At 47.7% G+C, this 25062-nt stretch overlaps 1 protein-coding gene across 5 annotated transcripts in view; it reads left to right on the top strand.

Moving 5' to 3' along the window:
• LOC144719689 (striatin-3-like) overlaps window positions 1-25062 on the top strand; it is a 124269-nt gene that overhangs the window by 44787 nt on the left and 54420 nt on the right. For all 5 annotated transcript variants that reach the window (XM_078595820.1, XM_078595818.1, XM_078595817.1 and 2 more), the window contains exon 3: window positions 8055-8128. In XM_078595820.1, coding sequence (XP_078451946.1) covers window positions 8055-8128 — 74 coding nt within the window. The remainder of the gene's footprint in view (window positions 1-8054; window positions 8129-25062) is intronic.

The raw sequence follows: 25062 nt of genomic DNA, 5'->3' as shown, positions 1-25062 counted from the left end.
TCCCTCACCACTCTCCCTCACCACTCTCCCTCACCACTCTCCCTCACCACTCACCAGTCACGCTCACCACTCACCCTCACTACTCACCACTCACCCTCACCTCTCACCCTCACCACTCACCCTCACCACTCACCCTGACCACTCACCACTCATCCTCACCAATCACACCCTCAACAATCACCACTCACCCTCACCACTCACGCTCAACACTTACCCTCACCACTCATGCTCACCACTAACCCTCACCACTCATGCTCACCACTAACCCTCACCACTCACCCTCACCACTCACTAATCACCTCTCACAACCGTCACTCACCCTCATCACTCACCCTCACCACTCACCCTCACGACAACCACTCACCCTCACTACTCATCCTCACCAATCGCACCCTCACCAATCACCACTCACCCTCACTGCTCACCCTCACCGCTCACCACTCAACCTCACCCTCACCACTCACGCTCACCCTCACCACTCACCTCTCACTAATCACCACTCACAACTGCCACTCACCCTCCCCACTCACCCTCCCCACTCACCCTCACCACTCACCATTCACCCTCACCACTCACCCTCACCATTCACCCTCACCACTTTCCCTCACCACTCTCCCTCACCACTCACCCTCACCACTCACCAGTCACGCTCACCACTCACCCTCACTACTCACCACTCACCCTCACTACTCACCACTCACCCTCAACGCTCACCCTCACCGCTCAGCACTCACCCTCACTACTCACCCTCACCACTCACCACTAATCCTCACCAATCACTCCCTCACCAATCACCACTCACCCTCACCACTTGCCACTCACCCTCACCACTCACCCTCACCACTCTCCCTCACCACTCTCCCTCACCAATCTCCCTCACCACTCACCAGTCACGCTCACCACTCACCCTCACTACTCACCACTCACCCTCAACACTCACCCTCACCTCTCACCACTCACCCTCACCACTCACCCTCACCACTCACCCTCACCACTCACCCTCACCACTCACCCTGACCACTCACCACTCATCCTCACCAATCACACCCTCAACAATCACCACTCGCCCTCACCACTCACTAATCACCTCTCACAACCGTCACTCACCCTCACCACTCACCCTCATCACTCACCCTCACCACTCACCCTCACGACAACCACTCACCCTCACTACTCATCCTCACCAATCGCACCCTCACCAATCACCACTCACCCTCACTGCTCACCCTCACCGCTCACCACTCAACCTCACGCTCACCCTCACCACTCACCTCTCACTAATCACCACTCACAACTGCCACTCACCCTCCCCACTCACCCTCCCCACTCACCCTCACCAATCACCACTCACCCTCACCACTCACCCTCACCATTCACCCTCACCACTCACCCTCACCATTCACCCTCACCACTTTCCCTCACCACTCTCCCTCACCACTCACCCTCACCACTCACCAGTCACGCTCACCACTCACCCTCACTACTCACCACTCACCCTCACTACTCACCACTCACCCTCAACGCTCACCCTCACCGCTCACCACTCACCCTCAACGCTCACCCTCACCGCTCACCCTCACCGCTCACCCTGACCACTCACCACTCATCCTCACCAATCACATCCTCACCAATCACCACTCACCCTCACTGCTCACCCTCACCGCTCACCCTCACCACTCACGCTCACCCTCACCACTCACCCCTCACTAATCACCACTCACAACCGCCACTCACCCTCACCACTAACCCTCACCACTCACCCTCACCACTCACTAATCACCTCTCACTAATCACCTCTCACAACCGTCACTCACCCTCACCACTCACTCTTACCACTCACCCTCACCACGCACCCTCACAACAACCACTCACCCTCGCAACAACCACTCACCCTCATTACTCACCCTCACCACTCATCCTCACCAATCACACCCTCACCCTCACTGCTCACCACTCAACCTCACCACTCAGGCTCACCCTCACCACTCACCCCTCACTAATCACCACTAACAACCGCCACTCACCCTCCCCACTCACCCTCACCACTCACCCTCACCACTCACCTTCATCCATCACCACTCACCCTCACCACTCACTACTCACCCTCACCACTCTCCCTCACCACTCTCCCTCACCACTCTCCCTCACCACTCTCCCTCACCACTCTCCCTCACCAGTCACGCTCACCACTCACCACTCACGCTCACCACTCACCCTCACTACTCACCCTAACCACTCACCACTCACCCTCAACACTCACCCTCACCGCTCACCACTCACCCTCACCACTCACCCTGACCACTCACCACTCATCCTCACCAATCACACCCTCACCAATCACCACTCACCCTCACTGCTCACCCTCACTGCTCACCCTCACTGCTCACCCTCACCACTCACCCTCACCACTCACGCTCACCCTCACCACTCACCCCTCACTAATCACCACTCACAACCGCCACTCACCCTCACCACTCACCACTCACCACTCACTCACCCCTCACCACTCACTCACCACTCACTCACCCCTCACCACTCACTCACCACTCACTCACCCCTCACCACTCACTCACCACTCACTCACCCCTCACCACTCACTCACCACTCACTCACCCCTCACCACTCACTCACCCCTCACCACTCACTCACCCCTCACCACTCACTCACCCCTCACCACTCACTCACCCCTCACCACTCACTCACCCCTCACCACTCACTCACCCCTCACCACTCTCCCTCACCACACGTTAAGGGCGATCCTAAAGGAATCTACAACCTTCGATGATTCCTTTGAGCGATTCAAAGAATCGATTCCTGGCGCATAGGAGGTTTCCATTTTTAATTACAGAGTTTTATTTTCATTCTTATGTTATGTTTTAAAGTTTTCAGGAGTTTTTAATTATATTTTAGCCCCGGTCAACGCCGGATATTTCCCATTCGTAGCAGTTTATATCGACTCTATAACCAACTAATATTAAACGGAAATAAGGCGATTCTAAATGAATCTACAACCTTCGATTCCTTTTCGCGATTCAGAGAATCGATTCTTGGCGCGGTCGGGTTTAGAGTTTTAATTACACAGTTGTATTTTCATTGGGATGTTTTGTTTAAAATGTTTTCAGAAGATTTTAAATGTATTTTTCCCCCGGGCAACGCTGGGTATATCGAGTTTATACCACAAAGTCGACGCCTGACAGACTTGCGTGTCGAGGCCTAGTACCGTGCAGAGCCTCCGGCCTCGCCTAGATTGCCCATCCGGCTGAGGCTGGGTACTGGGGCCGTTAACCCCCCCCCCCCCGCGCTACAATAATACTGTCTAATCGCTATAATTTTATTATCTACCGACCCTATAATAGTAATTGCACACATTGGGGTGGGGGGGGGAGTGAAGAGGACGTGAAACTTTGATAAATTTACCTCAGAGTCGCGTGTTATTGCGTGCGCATATTTTTAACGGGAATTAAAAATGGCGTCCACCCCGCAGCGAAGTTGTTGCTACCAGTTGCCAGGGGCAACCGCCGTGGTCCGCGCCGGTCGGCGATATTAAATAAAAAAATAAAGCGTTATATAAATAAATAAATAGAAATCGCACTAAATCGATAATCGGTCCGATTTAAAGTTTGGAGACGAAAAATCGGAAATGCCTAAGTTTACCGCGGGGCCGGGGGCGTGCCCACCTGCAAAATTTAATCTCGGCGAACCCCACGGTCCGAGAGCTACATCCCCCGCAAGGGAGCGTACGCAGATGGACGGACAGACAGATAGACAAAAAATGAATTATATAGGTTAGATAGATAGATGTTTTCAACCAATATATGCATGTTTATACAAGTGGGAGGAAATCCATGCATGTGTAAGGGATCTGCGAGCCACCCTTACGCACGCGCACCATGCAGACATGAAATCTCCGCACTCAGTATAACACGCACCAATCACACGTACAGGAATATACTAGACGGGAGACGGGGGTCAAGGATTAAAGGGCACTGACGTCACCAGGCGTGCGAGAGACGAGGATGTGTATTGGGAACGAGGGCAGAGATAGAGGGTTTTAAAGGGGCTGTGAGACACGTGTTCGAGGTTGGTTTTGGAATGTGTGTGGCTGTGGGTTAAAGAATAACCAGTCTCCGACTCCTCTTCACATGTGAGGGAGCAGCACTCTCTCATACTGATGGAAACAAATTGTAATTAGTCCACTTGCTGCACTGCCTTCTTGCAAGTCAGGGTATGGTACCTCAAAGCTTACGGGAAGGGAGTTTAACTACATTTGTTCTGTCCACCGACCCTCTCCTCCACAGTGCTGGATTACAGCCATGTGCCATCACCACCTGACACAAATGCCTGCCGCCTTGCCGAGGTTATGGCTCGATGGAATACCAGCTATTGGTCAGCATTCAGTTTGAGAAAGTGGCCAATGGTTCGAAAAGAGGTCTGCATAGGGAATTTAGCGGCAAATGACTTGGCATTCAGTGCATGAGCTACATTTAGTGCATGAGCTACTTTCTCATTTAATATAAGCTTGAAGCACGAATAAAAAACTACATTTGTATACAACGGTCACTGACACTCTCCAGATTTAGACAATAAAACACTATTCCAGTGCCCAGCTCTCAGGGAACTTGGCTAATTAATAAAATGTTACATATGCATCAATTTGATAATAAGTTTAGGTGTAGGGGAACCCCCCCATAGAGAGTGAGTGAACTACAGGCTCTAGTCGCAAGTCCTCCAGGGTAATTTAAAATGGGGGAGCACTGTTCAGAATGTCACTCTGTTTTGTGACAAAAGTGCTCTGTCATTAAGATGAACCAGGGCTAACTAGCGTACATCTTGGCTGGTTATGTGGCAACGACCCATTGAACATAAACATTTGGGCGGTCTGTTATAAAAATGGGCAAGCTGATTTAGGCAACTATTGGTGGAGTGATGACACTTTGGCAAATAGTTTAACGTTTCATGTTATGAAATTAAAGCTTTATGTTTGCAATGCATTGTTTTTAGTTATGAATGCCAAAGTTAATGATAATTTATTTTTAACCTTACCATTGCTCAGGACAACTGCTTTAAGTCCCATGATGTCAAGATTTTCTCCAAGCCATGCACATAAACAGTATATAGAGTAAATGTGACCAAGAGGAGAAGTATGCCCAAGTGGTAGTAACTACGCGTGCATGGCACTAGTTAAGGGGCCACCCGATCTCTTGGCGTGCAGAATGAGCGGTTTCCGGGGACGTTGGCTTAGGGTTTTGGAATTAAATGCCACCTCGGCGCCACGTTGGGGTCATTTGTCTGGGTTGTAGCAGACGCCGTCACCCGCCGAGAGAGGGCATTCACTGGTGAGCGACAGAGATGTAACTCGACCCGCACCCTGCCGCCTGGCATGTTCTTACTGACAAACTGGTGTTGTATCAACGTTCACAAGTGTGAACCTGCGTGGCATATTACGTCAGCCTGGGATATGCCAAAGTGCAATAGACACAGATTCGACGTATATGTTGGACACAGGGAGAATGTGAATTAGGGGCATTTATTTGATAAGGAAAAGGGAGCCTTAATATCTTTACTTGAGTAATTGCCTAAATGGACTCTTTTTCACCCTTTTTATTAACTCACTCTGCTGTTGTCGTTGTTGTATCCTCAAATCTTGTAACTCAATTTTAACCCACTTCCCATTGTGGTATCGACCGCAAACTTGGTATATTTATGGCATACTGATGACAATACTATATTCTATCGTAAAAAATATATTTTTGTACATTATTTTTTACATGGCATGTTTCGGCTTGGGTCTAATTGCCCACGGCCCCTTACATTATGCCCCACGCTTTTAATTTTTAGTCAGTTACAACAACAGTATATTAAACATATATAATGCAAAGTACAGTGGTACCTCGGTATACGTCGTTAATTAATTCCAGAAGATAGGACTTGTACCGAAAATGATGTATACCAAAGCATTTTTCCCATAAGAAATAAAGGGAAAGGAAATAATCCGTTCCAGAGTAAGAAATTCTATTTTATATGGCATATTATACATTAATGGGGTTGTATAAAATAATGTAGACACTACTTATTACTAAAATGCATACATAAATTAAAATAAATGCATAAATAAATTAAAATAAATTGAAATAAAAATAAAATTTTACGTCACTTTACCTTGCTGAGAGGAGTTGATAGCCTACAAGGATGGTGGTGAGGAAGGGGAGGAGGAGGAGATGATATTTTTTGGAAGGAGAAGTCCCCTTCCATTAACTTCAGGAAGATACAATTCTGGGTTTTTTTTCTTTTTTCCTGTCTTTTTTTTACTTGGACCTGGTTGAGGCTCACCAGGTTTGAGTTTTACTAAAAACCTGTCCATTGAAGTTTGTTTTTGCCTTCTAAGAATGTTCCTGAAGTGGGACATTGTCTGGTCATTCTACACAATACTGTTACAGCTTGTTAGAGCCGTAACAGTATTGTGTACGCGGGTACTGTACGCGGTGACTCATCCCGACCCATTCAAGTAGCAAGCGCGTCATATCCCAAGCAAGACGTCGTATCCCAAGACATTTTTTCCTCGTCAAAACACGACGTATACCAAATTCGACGTATTCCAAAGCGGTCGTACACTGAGGTATGACTGTACTTGAACAGAAAAAAATTAACCCGTAAAAACAAAGTTTTTCACTATAAATCCTTTATATGCGTGGCGGCTAGAGTCGTCTCGTCCTCTGGCTTGAGATGGCTGCCACCTATGGGTCAGATGATTGCCTGCCACCATTAAGCAATTGGTAATTACATATAAAAAAAAAATCCTAAAAAGTGTCAAATTTTGGAAAAATATTTTCACGAAAATTGATTGTCACGCACAACGAGTCTGTGGGCAAAATGTCAGCTCGATTGGATCACGGGAAGTGGGTAAAAAAACGACCGAAAGATTTGCACGGTCGTAAGCGCGCAAGCAAGCAAGTGAACTTAATATAAAGGATTTAAAAAAAGATTTGAAACTTTTTAGTACATTTCATAAAAGGGCTAACAAGTACTCTTTGGGTCTTTCGGTCAGTGTTCAATACACAAATTTCATGGCCACTGTGTGCCTTGAACTGGAAAAAAATAATAAGGCCAAGTGCCACCACTGGCAACCGATTGCATACCATGGGATTGACACTGGCAGGCTGGCATCTTAAGCTAGTGTTACTGCTTTAATTTGTTAATTGTAAAGTGTTTATTTTAAGGGTATTAACTTTTCCCCACATGGTGAAGCTCATTCGTGCATGGCATTTCCATCGTGAACAACTACAATTCAGCGAATATCAGGTAGAGTTGGTTGGATGACATGCAAAATGATACATCGTGTGGGCTATCCTCATGCTCAGCAATGTGGTGCCTTTAAGGGACAGTACTGCGAGTAGATACTTGACCTGTCTGTGCTGAGTGTTTTTCAAATGGGTGGCTTTTCTGAGGGTACTTCAGCTTCCTCTCGCAAGCGTAATGTGTCCAAAATTGACATAACCTTGAAAATTAGAACCCTTCTGAAAATAAGTTTAAACTCGATATGGCCTTCCTGGATAATTATTAAAATAAGAATTGTCCTCGAAAATAGCAGTTTTCCTGTATGGTACGTGGAGTTTATAAAGTGTGTAGTCTCACAACTATACAGTAGTGGAGTGATGTTAGACTTTTGGTTGATTAGGCCATTGGGAATGGGCTAGAGTTGTGTATGTGAAGAAATATTCCAGTAAAAGAGAAAAAAAACACTGCCATACAATGACATAGGGTCAGGATCAAGGCGGAGAGAAAGTAAATCCTAAGCAAAACAGAAACAATGTTGTAGGTCTGGACTTCAAAACAGGGAGCTAGCCAGGAATTGATATATTCTGCAGGAGGGAGTTCTAGACAGTGTGGCAGCTGAGGAGATAGAGCGACCTATTGAGAGTGGATGCTCATTAGCAGAGGGCCCAGGGAGTAGAGTGGGATGCGATTATGCTGTGCACGGTGTCGAGGTGCTTTGTGGTGTTCGTGACTCAGTTGTGTTACACATAATCATCGGTGCATTTTAACTCTTCCCACAGAGCGAAGTACCACAAGCTAAAGTATGGCACGGAGCTCAACCAGGGTGACATGAAGCCTCCGACCTTTGATGCAGGTAATCAGTGTGTCATACTCAACCCACAGTAGTTCTCAACATGAGGCAAGGCTAGCTTAGGGGGACATACTTATGTTTTATTCTTCGGGATGTGGGTGTCACTGGCAATCTACCATTTATTGCCCATGATTAAATTAACTTAGTAAATCTGTGATGTGGGCATCATCCATAATGATTGTCATCAAGCATGGCCAGTGGGTGCCTCACCTCCCTGTAAGGATTTTTGAAGGCCAGCTCCTTAAATGCATAGGTACTCTCTTGGTACAAAAGATTAGTTGATCGTTTGGTAGAGGACTATTGTTATTACTTGTGTACTTAGTTGCCCATTATTTTTTCTTCATTTGTTGAAAGTTTTTTTGTGAACTGGAGCAGAGTTTCTATTAACTGGAGCCGAACCGACAGACACGTGTGGTTTTTAGTTGAAAAAAAATCATGGAACTTAAAATGCATATTCCTTAGGAATGCTTCTTTCAACTTACATAATAGTGGGCCGAGCTTTAGGTTTTAGGAGCAAGCAACATCTGGGGTTCTTGGATTCAGCAGGACTTGCATTCTTTGTGAGCACTGTATTGTTCCCAGTGAAAGGTTTCCCTGTATCAGAGCCGCTAACCCAGTGGTTCTGAACGTTTAGTGCACACACCCCCTGGCTGTGCGAGATGCCCTTTTTGGCGGTTCGAGACACACCAGATTTTTTTAGAAGGTAAATGATCTAAAATACTAATTAAACACGGGCATGTAAGTACAACCACTTTGTTTCATCAAACCTATGTATTTATTAACATTTTCCATGTTTTTTACGATTGAGAACCAAATGGGTGCAGTGAAGGTTAAGTACCACTGCACTCACCCATGGGTTTTTATTTCTTGAAGGTGGCTGAGGGGGCATGTAATTCAGGGTCTAAAGTAAGTGTTTGCAACTGTACCTCTTTAGTAAATGTAAATTTGGGCATACACCACCATTGCATATCCACCGCACTTTATCTCAAAATATTCACACCGCACTCCTTTCAAAAGGAAGATGCGACCCACACACCAAGTGTCCACTATACTTTAGATTGAGTTGGACTCTATATGGTAGTGGCTCCACATTTGCTGGGCACTGGAGGCTGTGATTTAGTTTGTTGGTCATGGAGGAGTTGTTTGACCATACTTCATCACACTGGTTGCAATGGGTTGGTAAAGGGGAGCACATTTTTTTCTCGTTTCTTGCAGAGTGCTCGACTGGTATGGGTGCTCCTATCCAGTATAGGAGGACATGATTTATATATGTGTTCTGAAGAAGGGCCATTGCCCAAAACGTCACTTTATATTTTTCATTTGACGGCAGTGGTATTGATGAATGTGAGGTTTACAAATACAAAGTGTGCTTGTGCACCACTGCCAATGCAGTATCATCATATAATGAATGGGATATATGGCTTTGAAAAGTGTAAATGTTGATACATTCTCATCCAGCTGGGTGCCAAATTTTCAGAATTTAAATATGCTGTTTAACATTCCAGTATCCAGAAATGGATATTGTCATCCTGTTCAAACACATTGACTTTTTCTACATTCGTTTATGCTATAAACACTGAAAGTGCTATGGGTGGGGTGAAGGGTTCAGTTAAGGTTAGGGGTAGGGTTAGTTGGTATCTGGTTGAATTTTTTTTTAAATACAGTATATGTAGGGCTAGTATCTGGGGGGGCTATTATTGGATAATTTGATTATGATTAGAGGTAGGGCTTGTGTCTCAAGAGCTAGTGCAGTAGATCAAATAAGTCTGCTTCTTTGTCCGATTGCCATATAGTTTTCACAGAGCTTTTCTTTAAATAATGTGCACAAAATATTCTCTATGTTGCTGGAAGCATCAAAGCAAGGTGGCAGTGGCATTGCCTTTGGTTACAATTACTTGGCATGCACGTTGCTGTTTGGAATATGCACATTTCACATGTTTTAGTCCCGTGTCCTTAAATGGACTGTTTGGAGAGACATGAAGAGGATGACTCATCGAGACTGTAGTCAGCCATTCTCCCTTTTAGTGTATCACAGGTCCTGTGCCTGTTGTGGTAAATACATTGAATTGGCATCCACCGTTGCAGGCAGCTTCATACAGTAATGCTGTAAAGTTGCAGCACCTCACAACCAGGCGCTGTAAATAAATGTCCAATGTTTGAAAGCGCTTGCATTTTTGTGTAGACTTCCCTGCCATGGCATCCGCATGCTGTGGAAAATGTTGACCTTGACAATGTTACACAGGACCGACAATCCCTTAAAAAAACAGAGTCTAGTAAAGTGCAAAACTTTCATGTGCACCTGGTCAGAAAAAAATACTAGTTACTTGAATTTTCTCGAAAACGGTGGCAGGAAGAGCAAGCAAAAAATATCCACCTTGAGCAGTGGAAAAAGCAGCAGTGCTTTTGTGTACATTGCTATTTTGTCTGTTCATCGACACAGCACAGTCAGACAAAATGTACTGAAACACACTGAAATGTAATTGAAAGGATAATAACAATAAATATTTTTCGATTTAAAGCTTTCGTGACTGCAGGGATTCATCTTCTTGGTTTTTTCGGTAAAGTCACGTAGAAGGGAAGTAATAAAATAATAAAAATAAAACATAATAAAATAATTATCACGACGTTTCGGCTACAACGCAAGCAGCCGTCTTCAGGTGAAGAATGAGACACTGCCAAGCTAGGAGCTTATATATAAGCTGAGTTGGAGGTGGAAGAAGAGCGCCTTAACAAAATAATGTGCATATCAAGAGGAATTTAGCATATTAATGGGTCTAAAATCCTACGGCCTTTCACTGGAAAAACCACCTCTGCGGTACTAAACTCTACTGACCTGGTATCCACAATCAAGGGGATTTCCCTGTCCCCAGACGACCTGCTTGTCAGTTTTAATGTGGTTTCCTTGTTCACCAAGGTTCCTGTGCCTGACACCATCGCAATCATTGAAGACTTGGTTCATCAAGGACTGAATACTGGGGTACCCCCCCTGGTGAGACACTGCTTAACCAATACATACTTCACCTGGAATGGAACCTTCTATAAGCAAACTGAGGTCACCCCAATGGGCTCCCCCCTATCTCCGGTTGTAGCCAACATTTTCATGGAGAAATTTGAGACTGACGCCATCCAGACTGCCACTCTACACCCGACCTTATGGAAGAGGTACGTAGATGACACTTTTGTCATCTGGCCACATGGCCAGCCTGCTCTAGACCAATTTCTCGACCACATCAATTCCATACACCCAGCCATCAGATTCACCATGGAAGTCGAAAAAGATGGCAAGCTACCCTTTTTGGATGTCCTAATTAAAAGGAGACCTGATGGTTCAATGAGCCATTCTGTCTACAGGAAAGCCACCCATACGGATGCCTACCTTAAACCGGATTCCCACCACCATCCATCCCAGAAGAACTCCCTCATCAAGACTCTATACCATAGAGCCCAATGCATCTCCGACCAGGAACACATTGCCAGTGAACTCAAACACGTACGCCAAGCTCTTAAGGCTAATGGTTACTCCGACTACACAATCCGCAAGGCCATCACTCCAACCATCAAGAAGGATCCTGTTGAGGAGCCTTTCAAAACCATCACCTTACCCTACATTGCTGGGGTCACAAAAAAGATCTCCAAAATCCTGATTAAACACAAGATTCAGGTACGATTCAACACAGTACATAAAATCCGTGATCTGGTCCCGTCTGTAAAAGACGTGGTTTCAGACATACAGTACCCTGGCGTCTACAAACTAAGTTGCCTCTGTGGTAGCAGTTACATTGGAGAAACCAAACGACATGTCTCGGACCGCATCCGTGAACATAAAGCAGACCTGAAACACGGTAGGACAAACACCTCAGCCGTGGCAGATCACTGTTACAATTCAGTGGGCTCACATGACATTGACTTCTCCAAGACAGAGGTTCTCTGCAAGCCATCTGGCTACCATGAGAGATTTGTTCATGAGGCGATCCACATATACAAACACAGAGACAATTTCAACCGAGAAGATGAATTCTGGCTCAGCAATCATTGGAAGGACGTAATAAACCACTTCAGATCTTAACTGATTGTTGTTCACGTTTATTGTGACTTTCAGACCGCAGTCCACTCACTGGCATTAACTGTGTATCTTGTGTTCTCCACAGGGAATGCATTATTTGCTCCGCTGCGGGTCTCCTGCCACCGTTCTCCCATTCACATGTTTCATTGCTTCTACATACTATTAACATGCCCTCCCTTTGTTAATGCTACCCCCCTCCCTTTGGTGCTGCTGATCCTGCATAATGCATGGGCATAATATGACTTTGAAACCCCCCCGCCCACCTCCTACGCATTTCCCATGAATATGCTGAATTCCTCTTGATATGCACATTATTTTGTTAAGGCGCTCTTCTTCCACCTCCAACTCAGCTTATATATAAGCTCCTAGCTTGGCAGTGTCTCATTCTTCACCTGAAGACGGCTGCTTGCGTTGTAGCCGAAACGTCGTGAGAATTATTTTATTATGTTTTATTTTTATTATTTTATTACTTCCCTTCTACGTGACTTTACCGAAAAAACCAAGAAGAACAATAAATATATCTGAAAACCCTGTGTTATGTTCCAGAAATATTAATTAAAACATGTCACTTAGTGGAACTTCCAGACCAATGTAATGCCAGCAGCATTTGAGTGCAGACCGTAGATTGGCATGTCCATCGTCTCTGCATTCTCCACAAACTTTCCCTAGTCAATGGCCCGCAGCCAGCGTGCCTTCACACCCCACCAGTAGTACGATGTTAAGATCTGTTTGTGCATAGGGAGGCACTGTCACTAAATACAATCTTGGGTAAGACACATTAAAGAATTAGGACTGGCTAAAGATTCTGGCCTGCGAGTGTCTAGCAAGTGGTGTATGATGACATCAGGACCCAAAGCTAAACACGGAAATACAATTTTAAATATTAAAAAATGCAGTAAAAACTTCATGAAAGCACACAGGCTAGTAATAAGAACACCCCACTAAGTAAAATAAGCACCCCAAAGCTAAACACAAATAAAGGAAGTGATAAGGAGTTTAAGAATACACTAGTCTTTAGGTCTTTCGGTAAAGCCACGTAAATAGAGAAAATAATCAAAATAATAACAATATCCACGACGTTTCGATCGCAACACAAGCATAGTACCTTTGTCTTGATTTTGCCAAGACGAAGGTATTCTGCAAACCCACTGGCTATCAACAAAGATTCGTTCATGAAGCCATCCAGATATATAAACACAGACACAATTTTAACCGAGAAGATGGGTACAAACTGAGCAATCATTGGACGGACGTTATTAGCCAGTTTAGGTCATAATTGGCTGTGATGTTCCTATCCTACCTAGCAGTTATTTTCGACTCTCTGAGTTACACTCACTAACACAGCCACCGATAGCTGTGTTAGTAAATGGCGGCTTGCCATTCTTTTCCCGCTCCATGTGGGCACTTACATTGACATGCTAATCTCTCACAATACAATGGCCACCTCCCCACAGCTCCGTAGTACCTCCCCCACATTGGCATTAGCTGCCCCACCCATCTCTAAACCATTTGTAAACAGCTCTTTGATTGGTGTAGACCTACTGAATGTTACGGAGACCTCTCCTACATTAACATTAGCTGCTCTGCCCATCTCTAAACCCTTATAAACAGCCTGCCTCGGCAGATTTCCCCCTCTTTTTTCACTTGAAGACGATTGCTTGTGTTGCGATCAAAACGTCGTGTATTCTAATTATTTTGATTATTTTTTTCTATGTATGTGGCTTTACCGAAAGACCCAAAGAATATGAATTCTGCATTCATGATAGCTTTAAGTCAAGATTTTACACTTGTCTTTGGCAATATTTTAATGGTAGGGCAGATTTGGGCAAGACGTATCCACTTGTTACATCACTCGGAAAAAATAACTTGTAAGTTCCTTTGGTATTGAGTATTCATTTAAATCTTATGTATTTGCCTGGAATCAGGTTCGGAGTTGTTGAAAATCACTATCCCTTTCACAGTTGAGTAGGGCCAGTTGTGGCCCTGTTAGTGCTGAGCTCGCATTTAGAAGGGCCCGAGTAAGTATCCAGATTTTGGGTTCACTCGGAGCCCATTCTTCCACTAGGGTCTGTTTAATAATTTCCACTTTGAGGGAAGCCAACAGAGGTGGTCCTATGGGGAGACTGGATCACATCTTAGAAATGCCATCACTGGCTTAGGGCCAGCAATGGAGATGACCATTGCTTCATTGCTTTTATGTAATTCAGAGAATATTACTTTTTGGCCTTTACAATTGAGACCTTGACAATTTCCATCTTAACAAGCAATATGAGCAGCTATATCATGTAACCTCCTTTGCCAGTACCAAAATATGATGATAGGTTTTTCCCAGGCGTTAAGATGTTAAAACACCAAATTGAAACCTTTTACAAGGAATCATGTCTGCATTAACCACAATACTTGTGGTCAGAATACAAACAGAAAACATACTCTGATAATATATGCATTGTCCTTCAAACTGATTGGTCCACACCAGAGACAGCTTTCTTTCGAGCCTCGTCTCAAACGGTGTTAGACCAGAGGACGCCAAAAGGCGTACAGCCCAAAGACAATGCACTATCAGAGTAATGATAACATTTTAACACCTGTTTTGTTGCCAGAATAAAATATATATAAAAACGTTTTTAAAAACACGCTTTTATGAAATGTACTAAAAAGTTAAAAATATATTTTTTCTGTTCAAGTGCTTTGCATTAAAAAAATTAATATACTGTTGTTGTAACTGACTAAAAATTCTGATGAGCGCTCAGATTCCTGGACTATGTGCATTTCACATCTAGTCCCGTATGTCAACAATGTGATGTCGGGCCTATTGGTTGGTGCATGTAGCCTGCCGTCCACAGGTAAAGGCCACTTGAGGTGTTAGCTTCTTTTGCAGAAACTACCTGGCCACAAACGATAGCTCAACGAAGTAGCACATGGCATAGAGATTCATAGCAGCCATCCAGCAGTACATCGATCGTCACATCGTGAACATGAATGTACTGTAGTGATGGAAGAACTCCACGACTCCAGGAAGTGGCCCGAAGCTTGCCGTAACGTAAGGGACTGTGGGCAATTACAGCCATGGACAATTAGACCCAAGCCGAAACATAACATATAAAAAAATAATGTTTAAAAATATCTTTTTTTATCATAGAATATATTATTGTCATCAGTATGACATAAGTATACCAAGTTTGCAGTCGATACCACATTGGGAATTGGGTTAAAATTGAGTTACAAGATTTGAGGATACAACAACAACAGACAGAGTGAGTTAAATGAAAGCGTGTAAAAAAGGGGAAAAACCTATTTTATTTTGGTACTGGCAAAGGAGGTCCCATGATGTAGATGTTCACCCCGAGCTCTCATTACTCTGATAGTGCATTGTCTTTGGGCTTGTACGCCTTTTGGCGTCCTCTGGTCTAACACCAATTGAGACCAGGATCAAAAGAAAACTCTGGTGTGGACCAATCAGTTTCAAAGACAATGCATATATTATCAGTGTTTTCTGTTTGCATTCAAACCACAAGCGTTGCTGTTAATGCAGACATAATTCCTTGTAAAAGGTTTCCGTTTGGTGTTTTAACATCTTAACACCTGTTTTGTTGCCAGAATAAACTCCGTAAAAAAAGTTTAAAAAAACAACGGTTTTATTAACAACTTCGTTTAACTTGCGGTCGAAAAGTACGTCAATGGTGCCTGAGACACGTGGCGCCTGCTTTTTTGTGCGAGCCGATTCCACAGTTTAGGGACCGTGGCGTTTTGGATCTACAGAAAAATATATAATTAATAAGCCGTCCATACAAATATTTTAATTGCCTGAAAGGAGGCAATTGATGAATAATTTGATGCCGATTTTGATACAGGCATGCATTGTCTCCGGGTGCAAAATGTGGAATTGATTGGACAACAGGAAGTAGACTAACTTTTGATTACAAGATTTGACCACGACAAACACAAGTGAAGTTAAATAAAGCCGTTGATAAAAGGGGAAAACCCTACTATCAAGCAAATATGAGATTGTAATAAAAGTCAACTAATTACCCTATTGTATATTGTATGTACTGCTCGTGAGTGAATGGCATAGATTGAGTAGTTTCTGTCAACATCTCTTACAGCAGACTGCAATGACGTGAATACTAAAAGAGTATGGAAACTCATAACCTACAACCTGCAGCAGTCTATTATGGATATACCAATGTGTATCTTGATACGCGAACAGTGGGAGGAGAGATCTGATTCGTCTAAGTCAGTGTTTCTTAACCTGGGGTGCACTGACCCCCTGGGGGTGTGAGATGCCCTTTCTGGGGGATGCGAGACATGCTAGATTTTTTTTAGAAGGTAAATAATCGGAACACATTAAGTACAGGCACGTAAGTACACCTGCTTTGTTTCATCAAACCTATGTATTTATATAAAAATACAATTGAGAAGCAAAGGGGTGCAAGGCTGCAGTAAAGGTTGAGAACCACTAGTCTAAGTTTTCAGGTGTCACACTTCCTCATATCAACCGTAATCCTAATTGTGTGATGTGCCATTTGCACTTCTTCCTGAGTTATGAGTTCTCTGTGCATATACAGCTGGTGACTGTGCCCAACTTGTTTGTACAACACCGAGTTGCAGTACATTGCAAGGTCATTGTGACGTTCACGTGCATTACAGTAGTGAGCAAATGCCTTTGAAGAATGGTACAAGCAGACTTGGGCTTGTTTTATTACTGGGCGTTATACGTCTCTGGTTCAACCCTCTTCCCACACTGCACTCTGCCCAAAAAGCACCATGTGCTGTGGTGGTCACGTGACTTTGGCGGCCTCCAGTGGTCAAAAAACAAAATGCTTCGCTTTGTGTGGGGGGTTTTTTTTAGTTCAGACCCAACCGTTGAAAAGTGCCAGAGGATAGCTGGACCCACATGCGAAGAGGATATTCACTGCATCCATGTTTATAACCTCAATTGTGTAAGATGTGTAATAAACGACTGGACCACGATGTCTGTCCCAGTGTCCTTTATTATTCGGTTCGTGCTGTACACCCACACGGCTGTCTTTACTCTGTAGCTTCTCCACGGTGCTGACTCCAATGTCGGCCCGATCCACAACAGCAGCTCCGCTGCTGTTTCTCTCACACAGCCCCCCTTGGCTGTACTCTCTGCTGCTCTTCTCCCTCCGCAGCTCTCACAGCTTCTTGCTCTCTCTCTCTCTCTCCGCAGCTCCTCCTGGCAGCCACACCGCTGCCTCTAACAAGCAGCCCCCTCTCTCTCTCTCTCCGCAGCTCCTCCTGGCAGCCACACCGCTGCCTCTAACAAGCAGCCCTCCTGGCTGTCTCCTCCCCAGCTGCACACCACTCCGCAGCTTCCTCTTATCTTCGGGGTTGGCTCCCGATCGCCGTCGGCGCCCCCCCCTCTCCACACTTGCCCGCGTGGCCTCACTCTTTTCCGCTCACACCCCGACTACCTTCCCCTTCCGGTTTACCCGCTTAAAGCCCCGAACCTTACCCCCACGTCACATGACTCCACCCCCCGTGACGTCACCTCCGGAAGGTCGCTTACGCCCGCATTACACCACCCTCCCCCGTAGAAAAATCCCAGCCGACCTCGGCTGACCAATAGCAAATCGTAATGCGGCGAACCGAGCTTCCCCCCCTAAAGGACACTAAGCATATAATGTAACAACAAGAACAACAACAACGCAATGAACATCAACGATCGTACAAAAGCATGCAATAAATACAACTGTAAGAAAAAAATAACAAGACAGCAACAATCAACGAAACGTAAGCGATTTGGAACGTGTGCGGGTCGCCGGCCCGTCCCGGACGGTCGGCGGCCCACTCGCAGAACGGGAACGCGATGAAAGTCGAGGAATGACAGGGGGTAATCCCCCTGTCGCAGCTGGAAGTCCACCGACGTCCCGTGTCCCTAAAGAGTTAGTCTTGGGCTTGTCCTGTGACCGTGCCCGCAGCTGGGTCGGAAGGGCTGCAGGGCTCGAAGGTCCCGCAGACCTGGCAGGCGTCCTCCGAGCAGGGCCCCTCGTCCCCCGCAATGTCACGGCCGGCCTGTCTGGAACAGGTACGACAGGCGCTCCAGCGAGATCAATGGACGCAGGCAGGGGAGAGTCAGCAGCAACAGACCCCGGCAAGGCAACATTGGGGGATGACGCATCATGTAAGGGAGCAACATATGGTTTCAAGCGCGACGTATGCACAACCCAGCGACGAGACCCAATCTGGACGCGTGCTGTCTGTGGGTTGGGAACCGCAATGAGGCGTACGGGACCATGCCAGGGTTTGTGCAATTTCGGCGAGGTCCCCGGACGTACCTGTGGACAATGAAGCCAGGCTAGGTCCCCAACCTTCCAAGGGCACTCCCCCTCAGACCGTCGCGCATATCGCTCGTTCCGGGCCTGGGCTTTGGCCGTAGCCACGCGGGCATTCTCCCGCGCCTCCGTGACTCGGCGAACCGTGTCCTGAATGTATTCAGGAAGTGGTTTACGAGGTCCCTTCACCCCAGTTCCCAATTGCACATCCACCGGCGGCACGTTTTCCCGACCATACATAAGGTAAAACGGCGAATATCCTGTAGCCGCATGAGGCGTCATCCTGTACGCCGAAAGCACCCCGGGGATGTGCAGATCCCAATCTGATTGTTGTTCACTCACGGTGTGGCAAAGCATGGCAGACAATGTCCTGTTCAGCCGTTCAACCATACCATCCGTCTGCGGATGGTATGGGGATGTCCGTACTTTCTTAGTCCCAAGGCCCGCGCACACTTCCGCCAATAATTTAGAAGAGAAATTCCTGCCCTGGTCCGTGAGGAGTCTCTCAGGCGCCCCCTTATCCATAATATACCCAAACAAAAAGGCGTCGGTAATGGCCGCGGCCGACTGATCGGGCAACGGCCAGGCCATCGGCCAACGGGAGAGGTACTCAACCCCTACCAGCAAATATTTATTACCCCTCGCCGATGGTGGAAAAGGTCCCAATATGTCCAGTGCCACCAATTCATTGACTCGAGACACCTGAATCGACTGGAGAGGCGGCACGTAAGGATGTTTCGGCGGCTTACGTTGTGCACACGCAGGGCACGCGCGCACGTGCCCTACGACATCTGTCGCCATGCCGTGCCAAAAATAATGACGTTGCAACGTCAACAAGGTCTTCTGCACCCCTAAATGTAAGAGAGTGTCACAATGGAGGGTTCTAATCAACTCGAACCGCAAGGACGTTGGTACCACCAGGCGCCAACGTTCCTGGAACCCCTCCCGCCACATAAGCAGACCATCTCGGAGAGCGGTTTGCGGCCCCACAGCCGTACTCGGACTCCCATCGTCCTTAGCAGACCGCTTCCGCAAGGACACCAATGACTCATCCATCATCTGTTCCCGGATCCAGACAGACCGCGGCAGATTCAAAACCCCGTCAGCCGGTCCCGGTTCCATCGGAGTGTCCGACTTCTCGACGGCCAACGTGAGCGGCTGAGGGGGGTTTGGAATCGGCGAACACCTATGCGTCCCCGACTCACATTTACAAGGGGCGCGCCGCGGTAATCTGGAAAGTGCGTCAGCGTTCGCATGGCGCACTCCCTTCCGATGTTGAATTTGGAAGGAAAATTCCTGTAGCGTGTCCAACCAACGTGCCAACTGTCCGGATGGCTGGTCAATTTTAAGGGCATATTGCAAGGCCGCATGATCCGTACGCACAATAAAAGAACGACCGTAGAGGTATGGTCGAAATTGCCGTAGGAAAAAAACAACCGCCAATAGTTCTCTGCGAGTGACACAGTAGCGGGTTTCCGCAGGAGACAAGACTCGGCTACCATACGCCACGACACGCTCTACACCCCCTTTAGACTGTGATAACACCGCCCCAATACCTGTGTCACTCGCGTCCGTATCAAGAATGAATGGGTGATCGAAATCGGGATAATCCAATGTTGGGGCCGTGGCCAATAGATCACGCAGACTCCGAAAGGCCGCCTCCTCCGGCTGTCCCCAAACAAACTTCCGTCCTTTACCCGTAAGGAGATGCAAAGGCCTCGCAATCGTCGCAAAACCCGGCACGAATCTTCGGTAATACGAGGCAAATCCCAAAAACCGCCGAACATCCCCCACGGTGGCCGGAGTCGGCCAATCCCGGACGCACGCCGTCTTTTCCGGATCCGTGGACACTCCCTCAGCGCTCACAATGTGCCCCAAATAGCGGACGGACCGTTGCAGTAGGTGACATTTCTTTGGTTTGAATTTCAATTTGGCAGAACGCATCCTCGTGAACACTGTCTCCAGCCGCGTCAAATGTTCATCGAATGTGCGGCTGAAGACAATGATATCGTCCAAATATATAAGACATGTCTCCCACTGCAACCCCGTCAAAACGAGCTCCATCAATCTTTGAAATGTAGCAGGGGCCGCATTCAATCCCATCGGGAGACAGTTGAATTGAAATAACCCCTGCGGCGTACGGAATGCGGTTTTCTCCCGTGAGGACTCGTCAAGGGGAAGCTGCCAAAATCCCGAAGAGAGGTCCAGTGTGGAAAAGAACTTAGCCCCCGACAATGCGTCGAGGGAGTCATCCATACGCGGCAGGGGGTACGCATCTGCCACCGATATCTTATTCAATTTGCGGAAATCAACACAAAATCGCAATTTGCCATCCTTCTTCTTAACCAAGACGACTGGAGCGCCCCATGGGCTGTTAGATGGCGATATAATGTCCGCAGCCAACATGTCTTCCACTGCCCCCCGTACGTGTTCTCGCTCCGCAGGACTCATCCGATGCGAATTTAATCGAATAGGGGCAGCATCGCCCGTCTCAATGTGATGGTAAAGCAAGGAAGTGCGGCCCAAATCCAAATCATCGGAGCTGAACACGTCGGAATATGTCAACAACAATTTACGCAGCGCACCACGTTGCTCCATGGACAGGGAAGAATTTTCGTCACATAATTGAGCAACCCAACGATCATCCGAACTCCTTGGCTCGGAAACCCCAGCAACAACTCCCCGGCTATGTGGACAATCATGGGTCGCAAACGCCGTAGTGGCATGTGCCACAACCGTACCGGCCGGGACACGGACGTTTTCTCCCCCCGCATTAAGCACCTGTAAAAACGGTAATTGATCCGGCCGGACGATGGTCTGTGCCCCCACTAACGCCAACCCGGTTGTTATCGTGGCGGACGGTGACAACAAGACCCCTACTGCTCCTAGCCGATCAGGCAGGGGCTTCCGATACCGCAAGGGTATAAGCATCTGTGTACCAGGTGGGATGTCCACAGATGCGACGGACAGCGCCTGCACTTGTACGGCCGAAGCAGGTCGCCCCCAGGGCGACGGCAGAAACGAGATTTGACGGCCCCCCGGCAGTTCAATACAATTCTCATTGATTTTGATCAAAATGGGCATCTTAGCCAAAAAATCGGTGCCTAACAAACAAGGAACCGCCAAAGATCTCGATATCAACACAACACCCGAGGCCGACACATCCCCAATAGATATCTTAGCATCCACCTGACCCACGATACCCATGCTACCCCCGTTCGCAGCGACGCACGACCCATAAACCGGACGCACAGCCCGCGACGGAATGCCCAACAGATGGAAAATGACATCCGATATAATAGTCGCAGACGCGCCCGAGTCGACCAAAATGCGCACGTCCACACCTTGTATGGACCCCGGTACAGTGGACGAACCCGTAGCGGCCGCGACAACTCTCCGTGCCAATTTGCGCCACTGCGTAACTGAATGACAAGGCCCCGTCGATGGCCTTTCTTTAACAACAACAATAGGATCGCGCAACACAGGTGGTGGGTGAGGTGGAAAGCCTTGCCGAGTGTCTGGTGCGTGCCGACATGCCTGTTTCGGAGGATCTTTAGCCGACTTGACCGGTGCCGAGGCCTCCTGCTGCGGCGGAGCCGGGAAGCGGGCCCAGCAGTCTCTGGCGTAGTGGCCCCTACGCCCGCAGCGGAAACATTCGGCCTCGTTGCGCCGAAGCGCAGGCCTCGCCTCCTGACGGCCCCGTTCTGGTAGCACCGCGCGCGGTCTCGGCCCGCCGCGTCCCGTCCATGGAGCGGAGGCGGCCGTCAGTTGTTGAGGGCCCCGGTCATCCGGAACATAGACGGCCTGCGCAGGGTTCCACCCCAGCGCCTCCTCTTCTTTGACGGGCTCCCCCGTCCACGCCGTCACTTGTTTCCAGCGACGGAGGTTGAATTGCGCATCGAGACACTTAGCAGCCATCCGGGAAGTTAGCTTCTCATGCCCACACACAGGCATGGGGATCCCTAGATCCCGAGACAGCTCCAACATTTTCCCTAATATGAGAGGCTCCAGCAGGTCCTGTGGCGTCTCAGGATAAGCTGCCATGGCCAGCTCCAGCACCGCACCCCTGAACGCCACGGGCGACTCCTCTGGTGCTCGTTGTCGTTGAGCGAATCGCCGATGCGCATCATCTGGTGGCTCATAAGCATCGGCCATTTCTTGAAAAACACCACATAAAGTTGCCTTCTTATCGGTCGCTATGGAACGGAAGAATCGGACAGATTCGTCGTCCAGGAGAGTCGGCAACACCTCCAAAGCCTCCGCATCGGTCCATCTTGCTGTGCGTACCGCCGCCAAGAAGCGGCAGGCGAACGCGCTCCAGTCCCCACCGACGGAAAATTCTTTAACTGTTGTAAGGTGGCGACTCCGACTCCTCTTCCCGCCGTCTTCCAATGGTGGTGGTTGTGATGGCAAATTCAAAATGGCGTCGGCCCGCGGCGTGGCCAAGATGGCGGTTTGGCGCCACGGAGCGCGCAAAATGGCGGCCTCTTGCCGCGTGGGCAATGGCGGCGGCAGGACAGGCAACGTGGCGGCCCGCGGAGCACCACTTGCATCATCCCTCGTCCCTGGCGCGACGAGATGGCATAGATGCGCCAGGACGTCCTGAAGTGCCTCCAGTTGTACCGCCATCGCTTGCCATCGTTGATCCGCGTCTGATGATGTCGACGGACCCGCCACCGCGCCAACATCCTCCACACCCGTTCCCGTGGTCGCCTCAGCCTGGCTCTCCTCCACCACCCCAACAGGATCCGTGGTTGGAGGGAGTTCGTCGTCGTCGGACGAAGAAGCCGATGCAGGCGCCGGATTAACTTTCTTCCTCACTTGTTTCGACATGCCGTTGCACTTCCGACACCAGTGTAATAAACGACTGGACCACGATGTCTGTCCCAGTGTCCTTTATTATTCGGTTCGTGCTGTACACCCACACGGCTGTCTTTACTCTGTAGCTTCTCCACGGTGCTGACTCCAATGTCGGCCCGATCCACAACAGCAGCTCCGCTGCTGTTTCTCTCACACAGCCCCCCTTGGCTGTACTCTCTGCTGCTCTTCTCCCTCCGCAGCTCTCACAGCTTCTTGCTCTCTCTCTCTCTCTCCGCAGCTCCTCCTGGCAGCCACACCGCTGCCTCTAACAAGCAGCCCCCTCTCTCTCTCTCTCCGCAGCTCCTCCTGGCAGCCACACCGCTGCCTCTAACAAGCAGCCCTCCTGGCTGTCTCCTCCCCAGCTGCACACCACTCCGCAGCTTCCTCTTATCTTCGGGGTTGGCTCCCGATCGCCGTCGGCGCCCCCCCCTCTCCACACTTGCCCGCGTGGCCTCACTCTTTTCCGCTCACACCCCGACTACCTTCCCCTTCCGGTTTACCCGCTTAAAGCCCCGAACCTTACCCCCACGTCACATGACTCCACCCCCCGTGACGTCACCTCCGGAAGGTCGCTTACGCCCGCATTACAGATGGATACAATTAGAATTGATAGCAAACACATAATTAGTGTTAGTACATTTACACTTGTAGCATGGATCATGTGTATATTTATGCCATCTGCCTGGCAAAACCGGAGTTTTTGTATGTAACAGCTTTCTAAATTATGGGCCGTCTTACATAACAGGGACAAAGTGCATCTATAGTTAACAATGTCAATTTAAACTGTCTTTCAATGTTTATCATGAGAAGACATCACATTGAAGCTGAGTATTACAATAAAAATAAAATGTGTTCTTACAGGAACCACACATGTTTAAACATTTTATCGTTTTTCCATGCTGAATTTTTTTGCTTAAAGAGGAATGGCTTTCAAAATTTAAATGGCTGCCTTGTCCTAAGCCACATGTGCTCAGGTGCAGATATTGATAGGAAGGTTTTGTTGGGCTAGGGTGCTTGTAAAATAGTTTATATTTTAGTTTAAATCCCTTCATCCTTAATGGCACTGCCAGTGTTTACTTGACACATTGTCATCACTTCACGGCCTTTTCTCTGCCAGATCCTGCCACCTTTGCACTGTACAGTCGACAACTGACTTCCATGGTCTGTCCTTACATCATTATCACCACACTATCGTGTTCAGCCTGCTGTTTTGTCGCTGACCTCGGGGTACCTCTCCAATGCCTGTGTTAGTAACCTGCCATCTTCCATTCTATAAATGTACCCCATCCACCACAACCTCTAGTCCCTGATTGCGTTTACAATGCTTTCTTACTACATTCTATTTTGAATTTGTATGTCTCTGACCCTTTATACTTCAAGTACATTTTCCCTAATGTATATTCCTTTCAGAAGTCTTTGCTGAATTGAATCAGTCGATTACAAATAGCATGCCTCATAAAAGGATTGGATTTAGCAATTGTGGAGCATGCAGTGCTTCATTGCAACATGATGCAGCCTTTTATTTGTATGTAATGTACTCGTGGTGTCCATATGCATGTGGTATTGACCCGGCTTAGGGCCCGCTGACAGTGATAAGTGCTCCTACAGTACATGTATGAGCAGGGAGACCTCATAATTCTGAATTCCACTTGGCCTTTATCCCTATGGTCTGAACAAGCAGACATTTCAGTTGTGCCGCCAGCATTTGGATGCACAGA

This window comes from Lampetra planeri, chromosome 7, assembly GCF_965212315.1.
Source record: "Lampetra planeri chromosome 7, kcLamPlan1.2.h2, whole genome shotgun sequence".
In the NCBI taxonomy this organism is placed as follows: domain Eukaryota; kingdom Metazoa; phylum Chordata; class Hyperoartia; order Petromyzontiformes; family Petromyzontidae; genus Lampetra; species Lampetra planeri.
This window is presented reverse-complemented; position numbering and strand designations above follow the sequence as displayed.